General features: G+C 43.2%; 1 protein-coding gene across 2 annotated transcripts in view; it reads right to left on the bottom strand.

Moving 5' to 3' along the window:
• Nucleotides 1-6,955: 6,955 nt before the first annotated feature.
• The window catches only part of GRM1 (glutamate metabotropic receptor 1), a 419,739-nt gene continuing 406,693 nt past the window's right edge, over nucleotides 6,956-20,001 (bottom strand). The window contains exons 9-10 of one of the 2 annotated variants that reach the window (XM_061428237.1): nucleotides 18,199-18,283; nucleotides 10,585-10,659 (exon numbers count right to left, since the gene is read on the bottom strand). In XM_061428237.1, the coding sequence (XP_061284221.1) occupies nucleotides 18,223-18,283 (61 nt within the window). In that variant the 3' untranslated portion in view covers nucleotides 10,585-10,659; nucleotides 18,199-18,222. Of the gene's footprint in view, nucleotides 10,660-18,198; nucleotides 18,284-20,001 lie in introns of both variants that reach the window. The other variant, XM_061428236.1, reaches the window with a different exon arrangement.

Here is a 20,001-nt window from a genome sequence, read left to right as displayed (position 1 = left end):
CAGGGAAGTCCCGAAGAAATAGTATTTTTTTTGAATGGCTTTTTTCAAAGCCTTTTTTTTTTTTTTTTTACTTCAAGTCCTTCAATACACCTTTTAGTTTTTTTAGGAGCATTTTTTCTTACTTCAAGTCCTTCAATATACCTTTGCTTTGCCTTCCACAGATCTTGTTTTTTATTCCTATCCGTACCAGTGTCTGTATCTGTGAGCATGTATGTTTGCTATCTATCTATCTATCTATCTCCATATCATATCTATAGCAAGTATTGTTGGTGCCCTGCTCATTCTTGACACTCACCTTCCCCTACAGGTCAACTCTTAGATTTCCAGCTGCCAACATCTGCAGCGTCTTTGCCTGAAGCCTTTCTCTGGACACAGGAATCTGCCTCGGAGACACACTGGAAGCAATTGGAACCAACATGCACCTCCCTCCCTAGTGGTCCGAAACCGTGACAGGCATCAGTGATTCAGTGCTCCCAACTCCTTTGCCCTTTGGGGAGCAGAGACAGGGTGAATCATGTCCGATACTGTCTCCCAGAGTTTCAGTGGGACTGAGTCCACAGAGGTAAACTGCATGGCCATGCAGCCATATCGGCTGCCTCATTTTCCCACTCTTCTGCTGGCGCTTCCAGGGATCAACACACCACTTTTATTCAAATTCTCTTCACGGGATCTGTTCCAGGGAAATACAACCTGCTAAAATGTCCTCATTCATATCTATTTCCTGCAGTTTAAATGAAAATGGCTTAAGGGGTCTGGCTGGCTCAGGGCTAAGTGTGAGCTCAAAAGGTGGCAAGACTGCCACGAAATTAACATAAACACTAGGCATTAAAAAAGCAAGAGAGTTCCAGAAAAACATCTATTTCTGCTTTATTGACTATTCCAAAGCCTTTGACTGTGTGGATCATAACAAATTCTGGAAAATTCTGAAAGAGATGGGAATACCAAACCACCTGACCTGCCTCTTGAGAAACCTATATGTAGGTCAGAAAGCAACAGTTAGAACTGGACATGGAAAAAAAAAAAAAAAGAACTGGACATGGAACAACAGACTGATTCCAAATAGGAAAAGGAGTACTTCAAGGCTGTATATTGTCACCCTGCTTATTTAACTCATATGCAGAGTACATCATGAGAAATATCAATAACCTCAGACATGCAGATGACATCACCCTTATGGCAGAAAGTGAAGAGGAACTAAAAAGCCTCTTGATGAAAGTGAAAGAGGAGAGTGAAAAAGTTGGCTTAAAGCTCAATATTCAGAAAACTAAAATCATGGCATCCAGTCCCCATCACTTCATGGCAAATAGATGGGGAAACAGTGGCAGATTTTATTTTGGGGGCTCCAAAATCACTGCAGATGGTGACTGCAGCCAAGAAATTAAAAGATGGTTACTCCTTGGAAGGAAAGTTATGACCAACCTAGATAGCATATTAAAAAGCAGAGACATTACTTTGTCAACAAAGGTCCATCTAGTCAAGGCTACGGTTTTTCCAGCATTCATATATGGATGTGAGAGTTGGACTGTAAAGAAAGCTGGGCACCGAAGAATTGATGCTTTTGAATTGTGATGTTGGAGAAGACTTTTGAAAGTCCCTTGGACTGCAAGGAGATCCAACCAGTCCGTCCTAAAGGAGATCAGTCCTGAGTGTTCATTGGAAGGACTGATGCTGAAGCTGAAACTCCAATACTTTGGCCACCTCATGTGAAGAGCTGACTCATTTGAAAAGACCCTGCTACTGCTGCCACTGCTAAGTCGCTTCAGTCGTGTCTGACTCTGTGTGACCCCATAGATGGCAGCCCACCAGGCTCCTCTGTCCCTGGGATTCTCCAGGCAAGAATACTGGAGTGGGTTGCTATTTCCTTCTCTGAAAAGACCCTGATGCTGGGAAAGATTGAAGGTGGGAGGAGAAGGGGACAACAGAGGGTGAGATGGTTGGGTGGCATCACCAACTCAACGCACACGAGTTTGAGTAAACTCCAGGAGTTGTCGTCGATGGGCAGGGAGGCCTGGCATGCTGCAGTCCATAGCGTTGCAAAGAGTCGGACACGACTGAGTGACTGAACTGAACTGAGGCAGCAACACTAGAAGAATGGTTAAAAGAGTCAAGATGAAATAGGAGAGAAGAAGGCAGGGCACAACCTTTAAGAGGATACGAAAAACTGGTTAGAACCAAATAGATCCAAGATGATGGATGATGAGTCAACTTCTACTAGACCTTGAGCCTCAGTAAATGCTCACTGTAACACATCAGCAAGTTAAAATGACACACACAGGTGTCATGACACTCCCAAGGCTGACCATAAACCCTGAGATTGGGTGTGTGATCTCAGTTAAAAGATGGTGGTGGACTCAAGTCCTAGTCTGAGTTGCACAGTTTCAAATGTGTCTGTGCAGTATTATGCCTAGTTCTGCACGCAGAATGGATAAAAGGATATTCCAAAATTGGGATATAACCATAGCCTGATTAACAGTTTAGGAACCTGAAACAAAGCTAACAGTGAAAGAGGTAAAGCAGTTGGCTTGGAGAATAAACCATTAACTAACGGCATCATTGCTGTTTTCAAGTGGCTGAAGGGAAGCCCTGTGCCCAGTGGACTAAATGTATTCAGTCTTTTTTTCAGAAGGCAGAATTTGAACTGGACAAAAGTTGTTGTTCAGTTGCTAAGTCCTGTCTCAATCTTTGTAACCCCATGGACTGCAGCACGCAAGGCTTCCCTGTCCTATTTCCCAGAGTTTGCTCGAACTCATGTCTATTTATTAATTCGGTGATGGCATCCAACCACCTCTTCTTCTGTCATCTCTTCTCTGCCTGCCCTCAATCTTCCCCAACATCAGGGTCTTTTCCAGTGAGTCGGCTCTTGGCATCAGGTGGCCAAAGTATTGGAGCTTCAGCTTCAGTATCAGTCCTTCCAACGAGTATTCAGGACAAAAGTTAGAGAAAAGAAGCAAATTTTGACTCTGGAAAAGGAAGGTTTTTCTAACAATTAGAGCCTTTCCTTATATAATGCAAGATCTCAGTCCCTGGAAATACTTAGGCAGAGGGCAAAAGTCCCCTAAATCCATTCCATCCCTTAAACCAGGTTGCAAATATATAAGCCTCTGTGATCCTTACCAAAAGCTCATTTCTGTTATCAGCATTTTGTCTCTGCAGTTCCATCAGGCTGCCATCCTGTTGCATATCTTGCTGATGCTATCTCTTAGTTTTCCTGGTTCCCCAGAGACCTTCATCCTGGATTTGCTGTTCTCTGACCAGCTTTGGGTATTAACAACGTAGTTTTGGACTTGAATTTCCAGGATCCAGGACCGTCTGCTCTCTCTCTTTGCACAACTGCTGGCCATAAGCCTTGCACCAGCCAGTCCCTCCCTGTCCAACCCTAGTCAATGGTGGCTGCTCACCTGGCCCCAGCCTGACATGGGAAGAAGAACAAGACACAAGGGAATAAGATAGATCTTCACTGAGGTAAGAGTTTAAGTGATTTCTAAATTTACTTCCATCTCTTTAATCTATGATGATTTTCCTTTTTAGCTTTTATAATCTTCATTCATAAGAATTTCCTCCTTGTTTATTAAGCTGTAAGCACTGCTTCTCCAGAGAAAGCAATGGCAACCCACTCCAGTATTCTTCCTGGAAAATCCCATGGATGGAGGAGCCTGGTAGGCTGCAGTCCATGGGGTCGCTAGGAGTCAGACATGACTGAGCAACTTCACTTTCAGTTTTCACTTTTATGCATTGGAGAAGGAAATGGCAACCCACTCCAGTGTTCTTGCCTGGAGAATCCCAGGGACGGGGGAGCCTGGTGGGCTGCTATCTATGGGGTCACACAGAGTCAGACAAGACTGAAGTGACTTAGCAGCAGCAGCAGCAGCAGCAGCAGCAGCAGCAGCAACTGCTTCTCCAGCTACCCTGAGAAAATCAAGCCAGTTTCCAGTTTAAAGGCATCACTTCTTGAATTGTTGAAGTTCAGTCTTCCTTTCTCCCAAGGCTTGGTGATACAATTAGCCTTTCACTTTGTCTAAAGGGATATACTTCTGTAAGGAAGGAATCCCCAGCTCATGCATCCCCACGGATGACTTATTTGCCCTCTAACTGGTGCCTTCTCCAGCAGTCTGTGTCTTATCTGCAGTTCTCCTGAAGAGGACGCTGTTTCCCACACCTAGCACTACCTTGCCAGACCTCTGGCTGTGCTCAGGGAACACTGAGTATTGCCACCCTCTTCTGCAGGCAAAGCAGACCTGCTGCCCAGTGGGACTGCTCTCTCTGATGCCAAAAGAAGAGCTTGTTTTTCATGATGAAAACATGTGCTATTCCAGTTGGCAGATTTAGGATCAGTAGGTAGAAATACAGAGCTCTGGACTCCATAAGGATCTTGGAACAAATTTTCAGAGAACTGGGCTGAGAAAACTATATAGTGTTATATAGTAAATACTCATTTACTTTCTCAGCAAATACTTACTCTGTGTCTGCTTTGCCTTGAAGACTCAGAAATCAGATATTAGAACACAAAAAAGAAATAACAGTCTCTTCAGGAGAAATATCAATAACCTCAGATATGCAGATGACACCACCCTTATGGCAGAAAGTGAAGAGGAACTAAAAAGCCTCTTGATGAAGGTGAAAGTGGAGAGTGAAAAAGTTGGCTTTAAGCTCAACATTCAGAAAATGAAGATCATGGCATCCGGTCCCATCACTTCATGGGAAATAGATGGGCAAACAGTGGAAACAGTGTCAGACCTTATTTTTCTGGGCTCCAAAATCACTACAGATGGTGACTGCAGCCATGAAATTAAAAGACGCTTACTCCTTGGAAGGAAAGTTATGACCAACCTAGATAGCATATTCAAAAGCAGAGACATTACTTTGCCAACAAAGGTCCATCTAGTCAAGGCTATGGTTTTTCCTGTGGTCATGTATGGATGTGAGAGTTGGACTGTGAAGAAGGCTGAGCACCGAAGAATTGATGCTTTTGAACTGTGGTGTTGGAGAAGACTCTTGAGAATCCCTTGGACTGCAAGGAGATCCAACCAGTCCATTCTAAAGGAGATCAGCCCTGGGATTTCTTTAGAAGGAATGATGCTAAAGCTGAAACTCCAGTACTTTGGCCACCTCATGTGAAGAGTTGACTCATTGGAAAAGACTCTGATGCTGGGAGGGATTGGGGGCAGGAGCAGAAGGGGACGACAGAGGATAAGATGGCTGGATGGCATCACTGACTCGATGGACATGAGTCTGAGTGAACTCTGGGAGTTGGTGATGGACAGGGAGGCCTGGCGTGCTGTGATTCATGGGGTCGCAAAGAGTTGGACACGACTGAGTGACTGATCTGATCTGATCTGATCAGGGAAAGAGACATGTAAGTTATAATGTAATCTCAGATGTGAATAAAATATGGGAATATGAAAGGGAGAACAGTCCCAATTGACAGTGACTCCTATGTATTATCCTGGGTTCTGGAGAAGAGCACAAATTCACTGGCTTTGTATTGGGGTCAATTCCCTGCTGAGCCACTTACTATCTAGGAGAATTTGGGCAAGTGCAAATTATTTTAGTTCTTTAAAATATTCCTATGGCTGTAGTACTGGGAAGATTAACTGAGAATGAATGCAAAGGAGCTGCAGGGACTTCTCTGGCCTTCCAGAGGTTGAGACTCCATGCTTCCACTGCAGGGCCTGGGGGTTCCATCACTAGTCAGAGAACTAAGATCTGGAGGGGTGGAAGTGGGAGGAGGGGGGACACTGAAACATTTCTGGCCCAGAATAGGTTTAAAAATACGTTGCTTCTCTTCTCTTTGGTGGCTTCTCAGGATAGAAATTGTTGGGGTAGTCCCTCATACGTTTGTAGTATCTGAATTCCAATTTCACCATCTCCAAATATCTCCGTTGTGATGAAGCTTCTGGACTCTCCAAAGCAAAGCAAAATACTCGCTCAGTTGTGTCGGACTCTTTGCGACCCTGTGGACTGTAGCCTACCAGGCTCCTCCGTCCATGGGATCTCCAGGCAAGAATACTGGAGTGGGTTGCCATTTCCTTCTCCAGGAATCTTCCTGAACCAGGGATCGAACCCAGGTCTCCCGCATTGCAGGCAGACGCTTTACCGTCTGAGCCACCAGGGAAGCTAAGCAGAGGCCTTAATGACTCATGATGATATATGGCTGCTTCTTTGGACTAAATATCTGAAATGTTATCATTTTCTCCTTTTCTTCCCCATTCTTTGCTTCTCCTTCTCTCTCCTATGGGTTTTCCTCATCAGACACCAAGCCCCCATTTCATAACTTTTCATTCTATTTTCTGGGCACAATGCAGATAACCCTGGTGTCTCAGCTCCGGATTCTGGTAGTTTCTTCAACATCAGCCTTTCTGGATCGAGGCTGCTCTTTCCATCTAAATGCACCACGATCTCATGGATGTGGCCCTGGTATCACCAAGTTTTCCCTTCAAATGACACTTGGTAGATGCCTTACTTTGCAGGTGTCTCATTCAGAGATGTGAATAAAAGAGGCTCCATTGTTTTGAGGACCAGTGAAGTCTCTATTGAAACGCAGGGGAATAGAAGTTGGGATGAGCAGGAGGTAAGAAACCAGGTGCCCCTAGAGTGTGAGCCAAGGGGAAAAAGGCTGTGGGGGGCATGAATGAAGCAATGATGGGGCTTTCGGATGCCTCTGTCTCTAAAGCTTTGCTGGCGATGCAGGAGTTTGTCAACCTCACACATTCTATCAAAAAAGCTTAGATGACAATGTCTGCCACACTACTTAAAATTTAAATTCTGGAGTTCACTTTAAACTGATACATCCTTCCTCATAATCAAATTATGCTCTACTTTGTCACCTACCTGGTCTGTAGATTTTGTGTGGTGATCTCCAGCTTTCACCTAAAAGACGTGTTCTGAGCAAAATCAAACCATTGAAATTGTTTTTTATACCAGTCAATTTCTGTCATTGTCATGCTTACAAACTAGAGAGAGGGAACATACTCGTTTAATAAATAGAAAATATTTATTATACAGCATTATCAAGATTATTTGACAAAAGGCAGTAACGAGCCGAAGGAAAACACTTTCACCAGAAGCTAAACAACTTGTATAAGCACATACATTAAGGTGGAAAGTTTCTGCCCTTTTTGTATAGGGTATGTATGTGTACATTTCCAATTTTGAACAATTATGATTTAAGAGCTAATAATCTATTGTACTCAGGAAAACTTTTAATCATGGTAATTGTAGGCATTCAGAGTAATAATGTGACTGGTGTTGAATGTTTTCACCAAACATCTGAGACTAAAACCTCAGGACAAACTGACATAGTATTTGAATAGTAGACGTTTTTCTGATCTATTCTTACTTTAAAAGTTTCTGAATGCACAAGTTCTGATATTAAGAACAGACGTCAATGGCATTAGGATAAAAAACATGTTTCACTAATATTAGACTGTATACTTTCCCTTGCTAGTTTGCCAATTAGCAGATCATATATCAAGCACTAGAACCATCCATTTCCCTCATTCTGCCTCATGACAGTGAAAATGGAACTGAAATCACATTTCAGTCATGAGTCTTTCTATCAAAGGTGTAACAAAATAATTTTTTTTTAAAGAAAAGGCAGTCTTTTCTTGATATAAAACTGACTACACTTGGCAGTAGGATATGGGAAGACATAAGAAATATGAGCCTCAAACATTGGAGTGGATGTTAAATTCTGAACAAATGATGCAGTGGGTATTTAAAGAGTCTAAGATCATTTTTGGCTGAGAAATCAGTAGCTTTAACATGAAGGAAGCACATTAAACGACTGAACATAAGGCATAAACAAAGATATTTAAGGGGATAAGATTCATTCCCAAATAATACAAGAATCAAAACAGCAAGAAAAATCTCTTTTATTGGAGGGAAAGGGAGGAGTAAAAATGAAACAGCTGGATTACACAGACATGGATATTACACACCACAAATAACAAAAAGAAATAGAAAAGCTAGGGCAGTGAAAATATATGAATGAAAGAACATGGAAATAAAAATGAAAAGAAATAAAAAAGTGAGGAATAAATAAATTGAAAAATTATGACAAGACAGTGGTTAGTGTATGCTTTAAGCACATATAGCTCAAGTAGCAGTGTAAAATTAAAAAAAAAATCATAAAGGAAACAGAAATAATGTAAATACTATTTCAATCTTATGTTTTAATAATGATGTGTGCAATTATATAAAATCTACCTTTTTCCTGTTACCCACAGTTTTTGTGAACTTTTAGTATAACAAATCTTCAAACCACTTCATTAATAACATATTTCCACATCATAAAATATCTGAAAAATAAGTTCCCTCTTAAAAGAAGAAGGACCATCTGAGCAGCATATGAAAAACATTTGACCAGAGCACTCCAACCTTCAAAGAGCTCCTGTAGATATTGATGATAATGGTATATAAAACATTACTGGAACATAAAAATATCTATACTATATCAGAGAGACAGTCTTCTAGTTGCAGTTAGATTGACATTACATTGCACAGTTTTTGTTATCACGGATATACAAGGACATGGGAACACATTCACTTGCTAGTTACAAGGACTTCGGTGACACTTGGAAAGAATTATTTGTCATTGAAACCAATAATAGCTGCTATGAGTACACCATTAAGTTCAAAGATAGATTTGTTTCTGTAGTACATAGGAGAAACAATGGCACCAAATACATACTGCATCTTAGAAAGTTCAACTGGTAAGTATTATTTGCTACAGTAAATGGAAGGTAACGATTTTGCCATGTGGTTTGTTCTCTTCAACGTAAGGGCAAAGGAGAGCCCCCTTGGCACACAGGTAAATCCGCAAATGTCTTCTGCTACTCTCAAAACAATCTCATCTGGCCTTTTTTTTTTTTTTTTTTATGAAATCACCAATAAGCGAGCATCAGATGCGGGAAGGTGATTTTGCTGATTTTGTTCAAAGCCCCAAGCCTCTGCAGGGGCCTGTTTCTCCTTCTGCCCTCCCTTAGCACTACTGATGAAGCGCTTTTGGTTGATGATTTTGCTCCTATTCCTGTTCTCCTAAATAGAGGAAAATCACAGAGCAGCAAGGTGTCCACGCACCTTTCTCCAAGTGTGACAGCAAGGCTGGCACTGGATGGGCGTGTGGTCGGTGAAGACGGACCCCTTTTGGGGCCAGTTCCCCCCGAGGGTCACGGATACCAGGGTTCTGTGGGCGCAGTAGGGAGAAGGGCTTGAGAAACGAGCTGCTGTCCATCACTGTTCTCTGGGTGGTTCCCCTCCTTCACCCACCTGCTCCACCTGGCTCCACCAAGCTCGTTGGAAACACTAGGATGACGAGCTAATGATTAACTGAGCGGTCCTCCCCGCTGTCCCCTTCCAAACGGGCCAAGTTGGTGGGCATGTACATCTATGCGCAATGGTCCAAAGAGATTATGTGGGTTGGTTTTATTTATTTATTTATTTATTTTTTGCGATAAAAGTTACATACTATATGGGATTGTGCTTTGTCGGAATTCCCTTTCTTCCCAGAGAAGAGTTTTGAAGAATTCAAGACTCGGAATCCTCGCCTGGATCCCTTCTGGCTTGCGGATTCCAGCACTTCTGGCGCTGGCCTTGCTAAGGCGGCAGCAGCTGTCGCATCCTTGCTCCCTCCACCTCCAGCCTTGGCTCCCCGCCCAGCTTCCCGCACGTCTCTCCGGGGGAGGTGCTCAGGCTCCCCTGACCGACCACCTCTGGCCTTTTCCCCCACGGACACCTCCTCCCTACAGGGTGGACGAGCTCTGCTTATAGTCCCTCAGGATGACCGAGGCGTAGGTCACATTGGGAGGGGTGCAGAGCACCGACTCGGACACGGGGGAGCTGGGCACCGAGCTGCCCGAGGCCACCGAGTCGCGGAAGGGGGACGGGGGCGTCAGGGCGGGCGAGGCCTCCGGGGTGGGCTTGCTGGGCGCCGGCAGGTCCCCCTCCTCCTCTTCCTCCTCCAGCTCGTCCTCCTCGGTGTTCCCTTCCCGCTCGGACAGGTACTCCTGCAGCAGCTTGAACCTCTCGCTGTCGTCCTCGTCGTCGTCTTCGCCGGGCGGCGAGGCGGGCTCCTCCGCAAAGGGGCTCAGCGGCAGCTGCAGCAACGGCAGGTGCTGCGGGGGCGCCGGGGGCGGGAACAGGGACCGCCCCCCGTTCCCCGCGGCCCCGGGGACGGCGAGCACCGAGCTGAAATCCGGGATCCCGGCGCTGAAATTGTTGACCACTCCCTGCAGCTGGTCCAGGAAGGATTTCTGCGGCAGCGGCGGCTGCTGGAGGGGCGGGGGCAAGCCCTTGGGGATGGCCGGCTCGGCCAGGAAGAGGGGGGTCTCCTCGGCCGTCAGATGGGGCGGCAGAGGCGGGGTGCTGGCCGCGGTCGGCACGCGGCGGGGCGCCGCCCTGGAAGGACTGCTGGGAGGGCTAAAGCCCACCGGCTGGGCGTCCTCCTCTTCCACGTTGTAAAGGGTCTTGGTGCTGGTATCAGAAAAGGTCAGGCTCTTTCCGGAGCCTTGGTAACTTTTAGTGAGGGGTTTGATGACGGCTGTTTGGTTGCAGGCCGTCTCGTTGGCCTTCACGTGCACCGAGAGCCGGTGCCACATGTGCTGACCTTTGGGCACCTGTCTTCCACCTGGTTCAGACCACGACACAGACTTGCCATTAGAACTATGAATAGAACAGAGATGGGTTTATTTGCGGGCATCTCACGCATGCAGGATAACATACACAAAGAACATTTGCAAGCCTAGCTCAAAGCAATTTGACTCCCTCCCACTGTATATCTGCCTGTCGCACACACTCCCACCCTCTCCCTTTTACCCATCAGACTCCAAAAGCTGCAGCGATCGCAGGTTGCCTCTGAAGCTGTGGCCAGGGATTCCATCCACCCCAACACAAGGCAGGACATTTTTTGACCCTGAGAAAAATTGTAGCGGAGAAGAGCCAGCTTGTTGTAGAACCAGCTATTTTCATTTAAGTCTGATTTCACAGCTATTACACACACACACACACACACACGCTCAAAGGCGATGAAAAATTTGTTGCTCAGTGCAAGCTTTTGAAAGATCCCAAGATTGACAAATTAAAAATCAAATCTTAGTCACACATAGACAACAGAGCATAATGACCATAACTATTGTCTCCCTTTCTTCTTGGTCCCTGGAACAAATTAAGACCCACGTATAAAACTACTTTCATCGTCCTGTGAGGTTGTAAAACACATCCTCTCAGATGCCCATTCTGATATGCAGATATTTCCTGTGGTACTAGATGCAGCATGGTCATGCACATGGCACCTGTACAAAAGGGAAAAAAAGGAAATGACAGAAAAACCCAGACCCATGCTCCACTTAAGAGTTTCCCAACTTTTGAGTTTCCTTTTATTTCAAAGCATTATTCCTGAGGCATATGGTGGATCACAGTTCACTCATAGCAGGTAGCTTGGGATTTTCACACTGGCAACACTTAAGTAGGTGTGTTTGAAAGAGCTGGAACTGGCAAGCCCAGAAAAATATGAATATCCATATCCTGTTTTAGTGTACTTGCATAATTGATGCAAAAGGATAAGATTAAGATTCAGACAAAGCAGAAGTTACTGAGATCAAGACCTCTCCAGGGCCTTTTCTTCATTGATCATTGAGGAAAAAAAGGCTTAGCGCACCAGGGGTCCTACACCCTTCATGGGATCCTCATGCTATGCTATGCTATGCTATGCTAAGTCGCTTCAGTTGTGTCCGACTCTGTGCGACCCCATAGACGGCAGCCCACCAGGCTCCCCGTCCCTGGGATTCTCCAGGCAAGAATACTGGAGTGGGTTGCCATTTCCTTCTCCAATGCATGAAAGTGAAAAGTGAAAGAAGTCGCTCAGTCATGTCCAACTCTTAGCGACCCCATGGACTGCAGCCCACTAGGCTCCTCCATCCATGGGATTTTCCAGGCAAGAGTACTGGAGTGGGGTGCCATTGCCTTCTCCGGGGATCCTCATAAAGCCAACCAAATAGAATACATCTCTGAAAAAGAAAAAAATTAGATGCACTGTGTGCATATATGCACATTCAATTCTGTCTGTTCTAATAACTCTGGTCTTACTTTTGGACTCTTAGTTTAGTTTCTGTATAATTTTTAGCAGATGGTGGTACCTTACCATAAGGTACTATTAATAACAACAGTGTTAATACTTAAATCAGGAAATAATTTTTTTTCAAGATTTTGCTTTTTCTTTTATCCATGAAAACAACAGAGGAAGTGGCACAATGATGACACATTTTTTGACATTAAAAGAAAGACGGAAAATGCATATATTTTCTTAGGTGGAGATGCGAAATAGACTTTTCATATCATAGTCTTTTGTTTGGAAAACAGGAAATGATCAATGGTTAACATAATGGTTTACTTAATCATTTTGAAAATACAAGAATGAATACTTTAAAAATTATGTGTGAGTGCCACATATATGATGATGGTAATGTTTTGACATTTCAAATTTTATAATCCTGAAAAGTCAAGTGAATCAAATAAGTACAGATTTGTGTAGAAAGTCTGATATCAATTCTAGAAAATTCTGCATATAAAAGTTCTAAAATAGATATAATTAGCTAAATTTTCTTATTGGGAAGAAGGTAGTTTCTCCATATAGCTGATAATCTATGCTATATTTTTAATTGTCAGATAAAAAAATCTCATCTCAAAAATATGATATAAAAATTAATATTTCATGCAAGTGTATGCTTAATGTATTCTCTAAGGATTCTAACTGCTTATGAATGTGAGATTACCGACTTATTAGGTTCTATACAATCTTGTTAGAATAGCTAACTCTCTCCCGAGGTGAGCAAACTAAATAATAAGCTGGTGGCGTTCCTGCCAGGAACAGCCAACCAACCAGCCAAAGCCAAGACCAGAATCCACAGTTCCTCCTCTGAATTTGAAATTCTGGGCAAGCTCACCTCCCACTTTCCTCTTTCCTAATTTCCTCCATCTCCCACTCTACTTACACTGTTTCTCTCTTTATGCATTTAATATGCCTCTTCCAGAAAGTATAAAACTGCCTAGTCGCCTCTTGCTTTGCTTAAATATGCTTTAATATACTTTCCAATGGCAATGATTTTCAGCCCTTTCAATGGCAAGGGAAACATTTTTTCCTTCTCCAAATGCTTGCCTCTCCATGCTCATTAAGAAAATCACTAAACTAAAAGGCTGCTCACGTCTTCATTTATTTGTATATGTGTATGTGTATGTGTGTGTGTTTTAAAAACCAATTCCCTCCAGAGCTAGTCTGACCTAATTCAATCAGTAGGCTTAGATAAACAAAACATTGTCCAGTTTCCATATATGCTAACAAAAAGGGCAACATTGTATTCCTGGGACTGAGTTCACCCCCTTGCTCACTGACTTGCCTTGTCTTTCTCCTTGTACAGGAGTCCTCTATCAGCCTCTGTTTAAATCCTTTGAAAGGTATTATTAATCATCTTGCAGACAGAGATGATCACAGTTCAGTTCTGTTTCATCCAATACAATATTTATTCTTGTGAGGGGAGATTTCCACCCCAGCAGTCAAAGTTAGCAGCTTTCCTTCCCCTCAGAGTCTTGCTCTAGATTTTCTGTAAAGTACTGTTTAATTAGAAAACAGTCCTAATGCCCTAGGGACTTTACCAGATTAAGAAAATTAGATTAACCTTTTTTTTTTTTTTTCAAGGACAAAATAAATTGCTTCCTAAAAACCAGAGATATTGGAGGGAAAGCATCATTTCATAGAAACTACAGCACAGGGTATAAACTTTGGTCCTTCTGCATTAGTTATCTTCAACCTATGGTCAGCAGACAGCTTGAATGGTCCATGAATCTACATGTGCATTAAAGCATTGTTTTTAGGCTAAATCAATATTATGTCCTTGTAGATTATGTGCTGCTATTTTTAAATGCAAAATGCTGTTATTGATAAATTGTACTTCTAGATACAAGTGTAACTAAGTTCTGAGAAGCTGTTTTTGGTGTGTTTTGTGTTCAGGCTAATAAAGGTACAATTACTATCACAGGTTCAGGTGAGTATTTGATAACTGTTTTGGTATGAAAAGTGATTATCCTATTTGAAAAGGTTAGGAACTCATTGCTGTGATATTAAGAAGAGAAAAATGTATAAAATATGGGGCAGTAAAAAGCAATAAATACATTATAAAGATGCAATATTACTATGAAATAATACTTTTATTTAATCCAAGGTAGCTTTAATACCTTGTCTTTTAAAGCTGCCGGCTTCTTTCTTCTATTATTTAATGTTACTTGGTTCCTTAATCTTAGGAAAAGCAATCTGATTTAGAAACACCACAAAATTGTCAGAAAGCACCTTGTCAGAAGATACCTTGAGTGGCTAAATATATTTACTGATACTGAAGTAATTGGAGGAAATTGCTGTTAGGCCTGGGAGGGACTAGAGACAGGGAGGATGAGATTTCCACCCCACAGGCAGAGCTAAGAGGGCGGAGGGCTGCAATTCCAGCTCCAACCAGCTCAGGATTTTGCTTTGGTTTGGTTTTTCTTTCATTAGATAAGTATCACAATTCCTCCCCCCGCCCCCCAAACAGAAGACCCTCTATTTACAGCACTTTAGAGAAGAGTTGGAAGTGGGTGGTGTAAACAGATTAGTATATCTTTGGCATTCAGAGTGATCCTGTCTGTTTTATTTGTTTCTGTAAGTACTAGTTACATCTGCAGAGTACGCTGCTCTCTGCTCCAGAGAGGCCTAAAACGGGAATACCAGTGGGTGGGTGTTTGAGATCCGGAGGAAAGCATCCTGCACAAGCTGCCTGAGGAGGAAGCTTGCTCAACACCTGTCTCCCTTATGTCCAACTCAAGTCTCTGCCACTGGGCTTAATAGCCACACAGCAGACAGAAGGATGGCTTCCAAGGAGCCCAGGCAAGGTGAGGTCTTCCCTTGAGGGGGGAAGTCTCAGTCCTGGGAACCTGGGCAGGGTAACATTCGTTTTCTTTGAAAATGAAAATGGAAGCAGGAAATGCCACTGGGTCATAGAGTGGAGAGAATGGCTCACTAAGAAAACAAACCACAGCCACAGGCTTGCGGACAGCTCTGCTGTGACCCAGCAGCTGTGGCTGGGACATGTGGCCTTCCAAGGAAAGGCTGGTGTTGCCCTAAGGGAGACCTGCCTGGATGGGAGGCCAGAGCTGCCCTGTCCAGGTATCTCACCTCCGTGTTCTTCAGCAAGCTGGTACCAGAGTGCAGCTTGAATAGTGATCCTTGTAGCATCTCAGGCATTGGAAACTGTTTGAAACCATTTGAGTCAGACTCCTGTTTTCTAAGGCAACCCCAAGCTAGTCTTCAAAACAAAGAACTCCCACTAACTCCAGCTTCCCTTCTTGAAAGCTTCCTCCCCTAAATCTGCCTATTCAGTATAGATTCTCTGGAAGCTTCTCTGAACATTCAAAATTTCTCATCTTATTGAATCAGCACTGCTTATAAGGTAGAGAATTTCTGAATGTGTTGGTGAAGACAAATGCTTTTTAATATTATGAGAACATGGAAGTTGCTGTTGAGATGAAGCCTTAAGTAACATTGTGAATTTTATCCCTCTCCTTGCTGATTCTAACTTCATCCTAAGCTGGTCAGAAAATCATTTGACTTGCTGTAATTTACAATGTTACAAAGTCTAAGTGTACAATCCTCCTTTGAGAATCTTCAGATCAATCACGTTGAATATCCTAAAGTTATATGATTTGGGATAAAAGACAAGATAAATAAAATAAGCTTGCTTTTATTAAGCATTGTGCCTTCTCCAATGAATTAATAAAGAAAAAGACATCTACAAATGAAATTAGCTCATGAAGGTCAACAGAGTATGGAGGAGCCCATAAACTTTGTCCAGGTTTAGGGTCTACTGTCTCAAGAAAACTGACAAATATATTTCCAACTGAAGAGTAGAATTCTGATGGCTTCTGAACTTTTTCTTTATTTAAGACTTTTTTTAATGTGGACCATTTTTAAAGTCTTTATTAAATTTGTTACAATATTGCTTATGTTTTGTTTTGGATTTTTTGGCTGCAAGACACATAAGATCTTAGCTCCTGGACCAGGGATGGAACCCACAGCCCCCGGCACTGGAAGGCAAAGTCTTACCTACTGGACTGCCAGCTAAGTCCTTAGATTTTTTTCTAAGTATATTTTAAATGGCCTGTGGCCGAACGTAATCATGACTGCTGGGTGAGGAAAGAAATTCTGGTGCCGTTTATTTATGACAACGTATTGGTATAGCAGTGTTGTTTTAGCGGAGGTAAACCAGCTGTAGTTACATTCTTCCAGAAAGTATAGATGAGCCTAGATTATGTTCCTTTTGAAGAAAGTTCAGATGAAGCATTATAGTTTATTCTATGTTCCATGCTTCCAGATTTATCACTTTAATAGCAAGTCCCTTGATGCTCTTCAGCCGTACCTGGAGTCCTCACATTTGCCCTGGAAATACAGGGCAGCTGCATTGCTCTGCAGGGCCTATTCCTCACAGGCAGGGGAGATCCAGGCAGACCTTAAAGATCCAGTAGGCAGCTTTATTTCTATCACTAGTCCTTTTGCCTGACTTGTTCACAAGAGCTGTGGAAATCGAAGGTCTCAAAAAGAACATATATATATATATATTTGGGGGAGGGTGTTGGGGGACCAACTAAGGCTAAAAATAGCCAGTCTTACGCTATGGTGCACAGCTTGGAAGCTACTAGTTTCTTCCTGATCCTTTATTGTCTCCAGGAAGCTTGAATAGTCTTATTTCAAAACTTCTTTATCATCAACCTGTTTGCTTTGCTGACTGCTGCACTATTTTTTGTCACCTACCACGGATGGACCACTTTCCACCTTTGTTGTTTTTAGGCACTCACCTTAAAGTCATGAAATGTTAGGTGCCTCTCCTCTCTCTCTGGCCCTGCTGTCATGACAGGACAAGCACGTCTCCTAGACCCATCAATTCCTTTTGACAGGCAGCCAGCAGCTGTCATCATCATCAGGATGTCCTTACTGTGTCCTTGATCAGACTCAACCCTTGATGCAAGAAACACTCAGTGCTTTTGGACTTGGGAGAATTAGAGAGAATGCATCCTGGAAGATGAGAGAGGCTCTGATCTCCATATGCAGAGTCCTCCCAACCGCACCTATTTCCCTCTAGGGGTCAGTGTGATTTGATTGAAACCACACTCGTTCTACTGGGGCCTTTCCAGGGGACGTCAGAACATGATTTCCCAATGCACTCCACTGAGTGAAGAGAAGAGCCGCTAGGACCCCGTTCACTGGGCTCCATGGCCAGGCTTAGTAGCAAACATTTGAACAAACTGGGCTCTTCTCATCTGAAGAGCTATTTGAGCCACAGACACCTCATCAGGGAGCTCCCTTCTGCTGCAGGAATGTGTACCTTTGACTCTCCCAGGAGTTTGAAGGGCTGTAAAGGAACAGCTGAGAATGACCACAGACTCCGTGCACAATGAATTGAACATGGTTTACGTTCTTTTGTTGACTTAAAGAGACACTGTCAAGATCTAAAGGTCAAAAATTGGACCAAACATGCACCGTTTTTATCAGATGGATAGAATCTGATAAAAGCACTCCGAATTCTGGGGAAATAATTCCTTTCCTTTTGCAAAACTCAGTTTTTGGGGGGACTCACAAAACTTTTGTTTTGTGCTCCCCGGGGGATAGGAGGCACCTAGCAGAGATGTATCTTGGTGCCCACCCCCTGGCTCCAACTGACATCATGGATTTCTTCCATCCAAATTATGGCTTTACTTAAATGCAGACAGGATCATATCAAACATTTGTGCAGCAGCAGCAAAAAAAAAAAAAAAGAAAGAAAGAAAAAGCAAAGAAAAGAAAAGAGCTCTGTTTGCCCAGGAGAAGCTGACAAATTTGTAAAGGGGGAAAATTCACTTTCAAGCTTGTGAGTGGGAGTCACAAACAAAAGTGAACCTCTAGAATGGGAAAAAGTGTTGCATCTTGCATGAAAACATAAGAAAAAAAGCAGAAAGACTAACAACTTGACAGTGTCCTTTTAAGAACGATGGACAATCAAATTAAGGCAGTCGTGCAAACCATGGCACGTAATGGCTCCTCGTCCTTGATGGCATGCACCACTTCTGTTTCCATGTCAGAAAGTAGAAAAACCCAGGAGAGAGAAAGCAAGGGGCAAACCACTCTATTTTCCATGCAGCTTCTCTTACACATTCACTGCAGTGTGGGGGTTTTCAAAGCTGCACATGTGCCGACGGACACTGGCTGGTGGGCGAGAATTCTGGCTGCCTCTTCCTGAGGATTGAAAAGAAAAAGATACCCAGTGAGTGAGTGGTTACACATGTACATAGAGATGGCAATCACACCGCTCAGGCGGTGCCTGGGCGGGGGCAGGGCCGAACCTGCCTCCCGAGCCTTTCTCTGGGTCACTCCACCTCCAAATCCTGCATTTTCCTTGTCCTGTCCAGCTGTGTCTTACTGCCGGGACCAATTCTGAAAGTCACATCAGCGGAGTGCATTCTTTCCTTTACCTGGTGGGACCATCTCTTTTCAAGCGGCAGATGCTTTTTTTCTTTTTTTTTTTGCCGTGTGTATGTCTCTCCCAAATTGGCTCTTTTCCCTCCAATCTTGATACCCTCCTTTATTCTTAGAGGCAGTGGATTCCATCTGAATCTTCCAACCCACCACCCATCTTAAAGAATGCTTACAGATTTACATCTTACACTGTGACTTTTAACTGTAGTGCTAATTTGACTCCATATTATGTTATCATAAAAGGAGTGCTGTCACTTCACATAAAGTCATAGGTACCTCTTGGCCCTCACAAGATGGAACATATCCAGAGGTGGAAAGAAGGGAAGTGGCAAGAGACTGGATGAGCCTCCCTCCAGGGAAGAAATTCATCTCAGTCCCTGGTTGGATGTCTCTTTATATAGCACAGTGTGTGGGTCTGGTAAGTGGAGAAGATCCTTGACTAGACGTGTCAAGGCTGATGTGCTGGCCATGCACAGGTGGCCTTTTCAGCATTTGTTGGAGTGAGGCTACCTGGATTTCCCACAAGTTAAGGAAACATGAGCTTCCCTCTTTAGAAGTTGGTGGGACAAAGCCATCTTAGTCTCATTCCATATTAAGAGGGCAGCCAATCACAGAAAAGAATTTGGGAAGAAGATGCTAAAGCAGAACCATCAGCAGGTGCAGTGAGTGGTGTGGATAAGACTGCAGTCATGAAATCCACTATAAGGCTTTCTCATAAATGTTCTCTGCCAATCATCCTTGGGCCAATCTACCCCAAGATCCTGGTGACAATTATCCAGTGTTAATCAGAAGAGGACCACGACAGCTCCAGGCAAATCAAAGGCATTTGCCAACCTTCCTATCTCTCTTTCCTATCAAAGCAGGCAGAAGAGGGGAAGTTCAGAAGAGGGAAAGAAGAGGCAGAAAAAGATTTCAGGCTGAGGCCTGAAATTGTTCTGGGAAGGAGAGATGTGAGTTTTGAGATCTGAAACAAGAGCACTGTGGAATGTCTCTTTAATACCTGTAAGCAAGGACTCTAATCTGAATGTAGAAGGTGAGAAAAAAGATTTTTCATAGCACAGTTGAAGGTGAAGGAGAAAAATAAGACTGATCAATATGTACATTTCCATCAAGTTTAGACAATTCAGTAAGCCATTTGAGAGTACACGATCTATCCAGGAAGATCTGAAATTCTCATCCAGAGGTAAGAACTTGAAATACTGGTATAATTTCATTTGCACCACACTAGTCCATTTACTCAAGAAAATTAGACAAAGAGATCATGTTTGCTATTGAATAAATCAAAGCAATATGACACTTAATTTGCCCACCTGCAGTCACAAAGGTCAAGAAAACATTAGTGGTAGATGCCCAGAAACAACAATATGATGTTTGAATATATAAACAAAGTTATTGGCAGAAAAGGGCATTTCATCTGTAAAGTATTAAAAAACAATTTCATTTCTCATGAAGGCAGAAAAAACACTCAAAGCATTTGG

Source organism: Bos javanicus, chromosome 9 (genome assembly GCF_032452875.1).
Source record: "Bos javanicus breed banteng chromosome 9, ARS-OSU_banteng_1.0, whole genome shotgun sequence".
NCBI lineage: Eukaryota > Metazoa > Chordata > Mammalia > Artiodactyla > Bovidae > Bos > Bos javanicus.
Note: the sequence above shows the minus strand (reverse complement) of the source record. Positions and strands in the feature narration are given on the sequence as shown.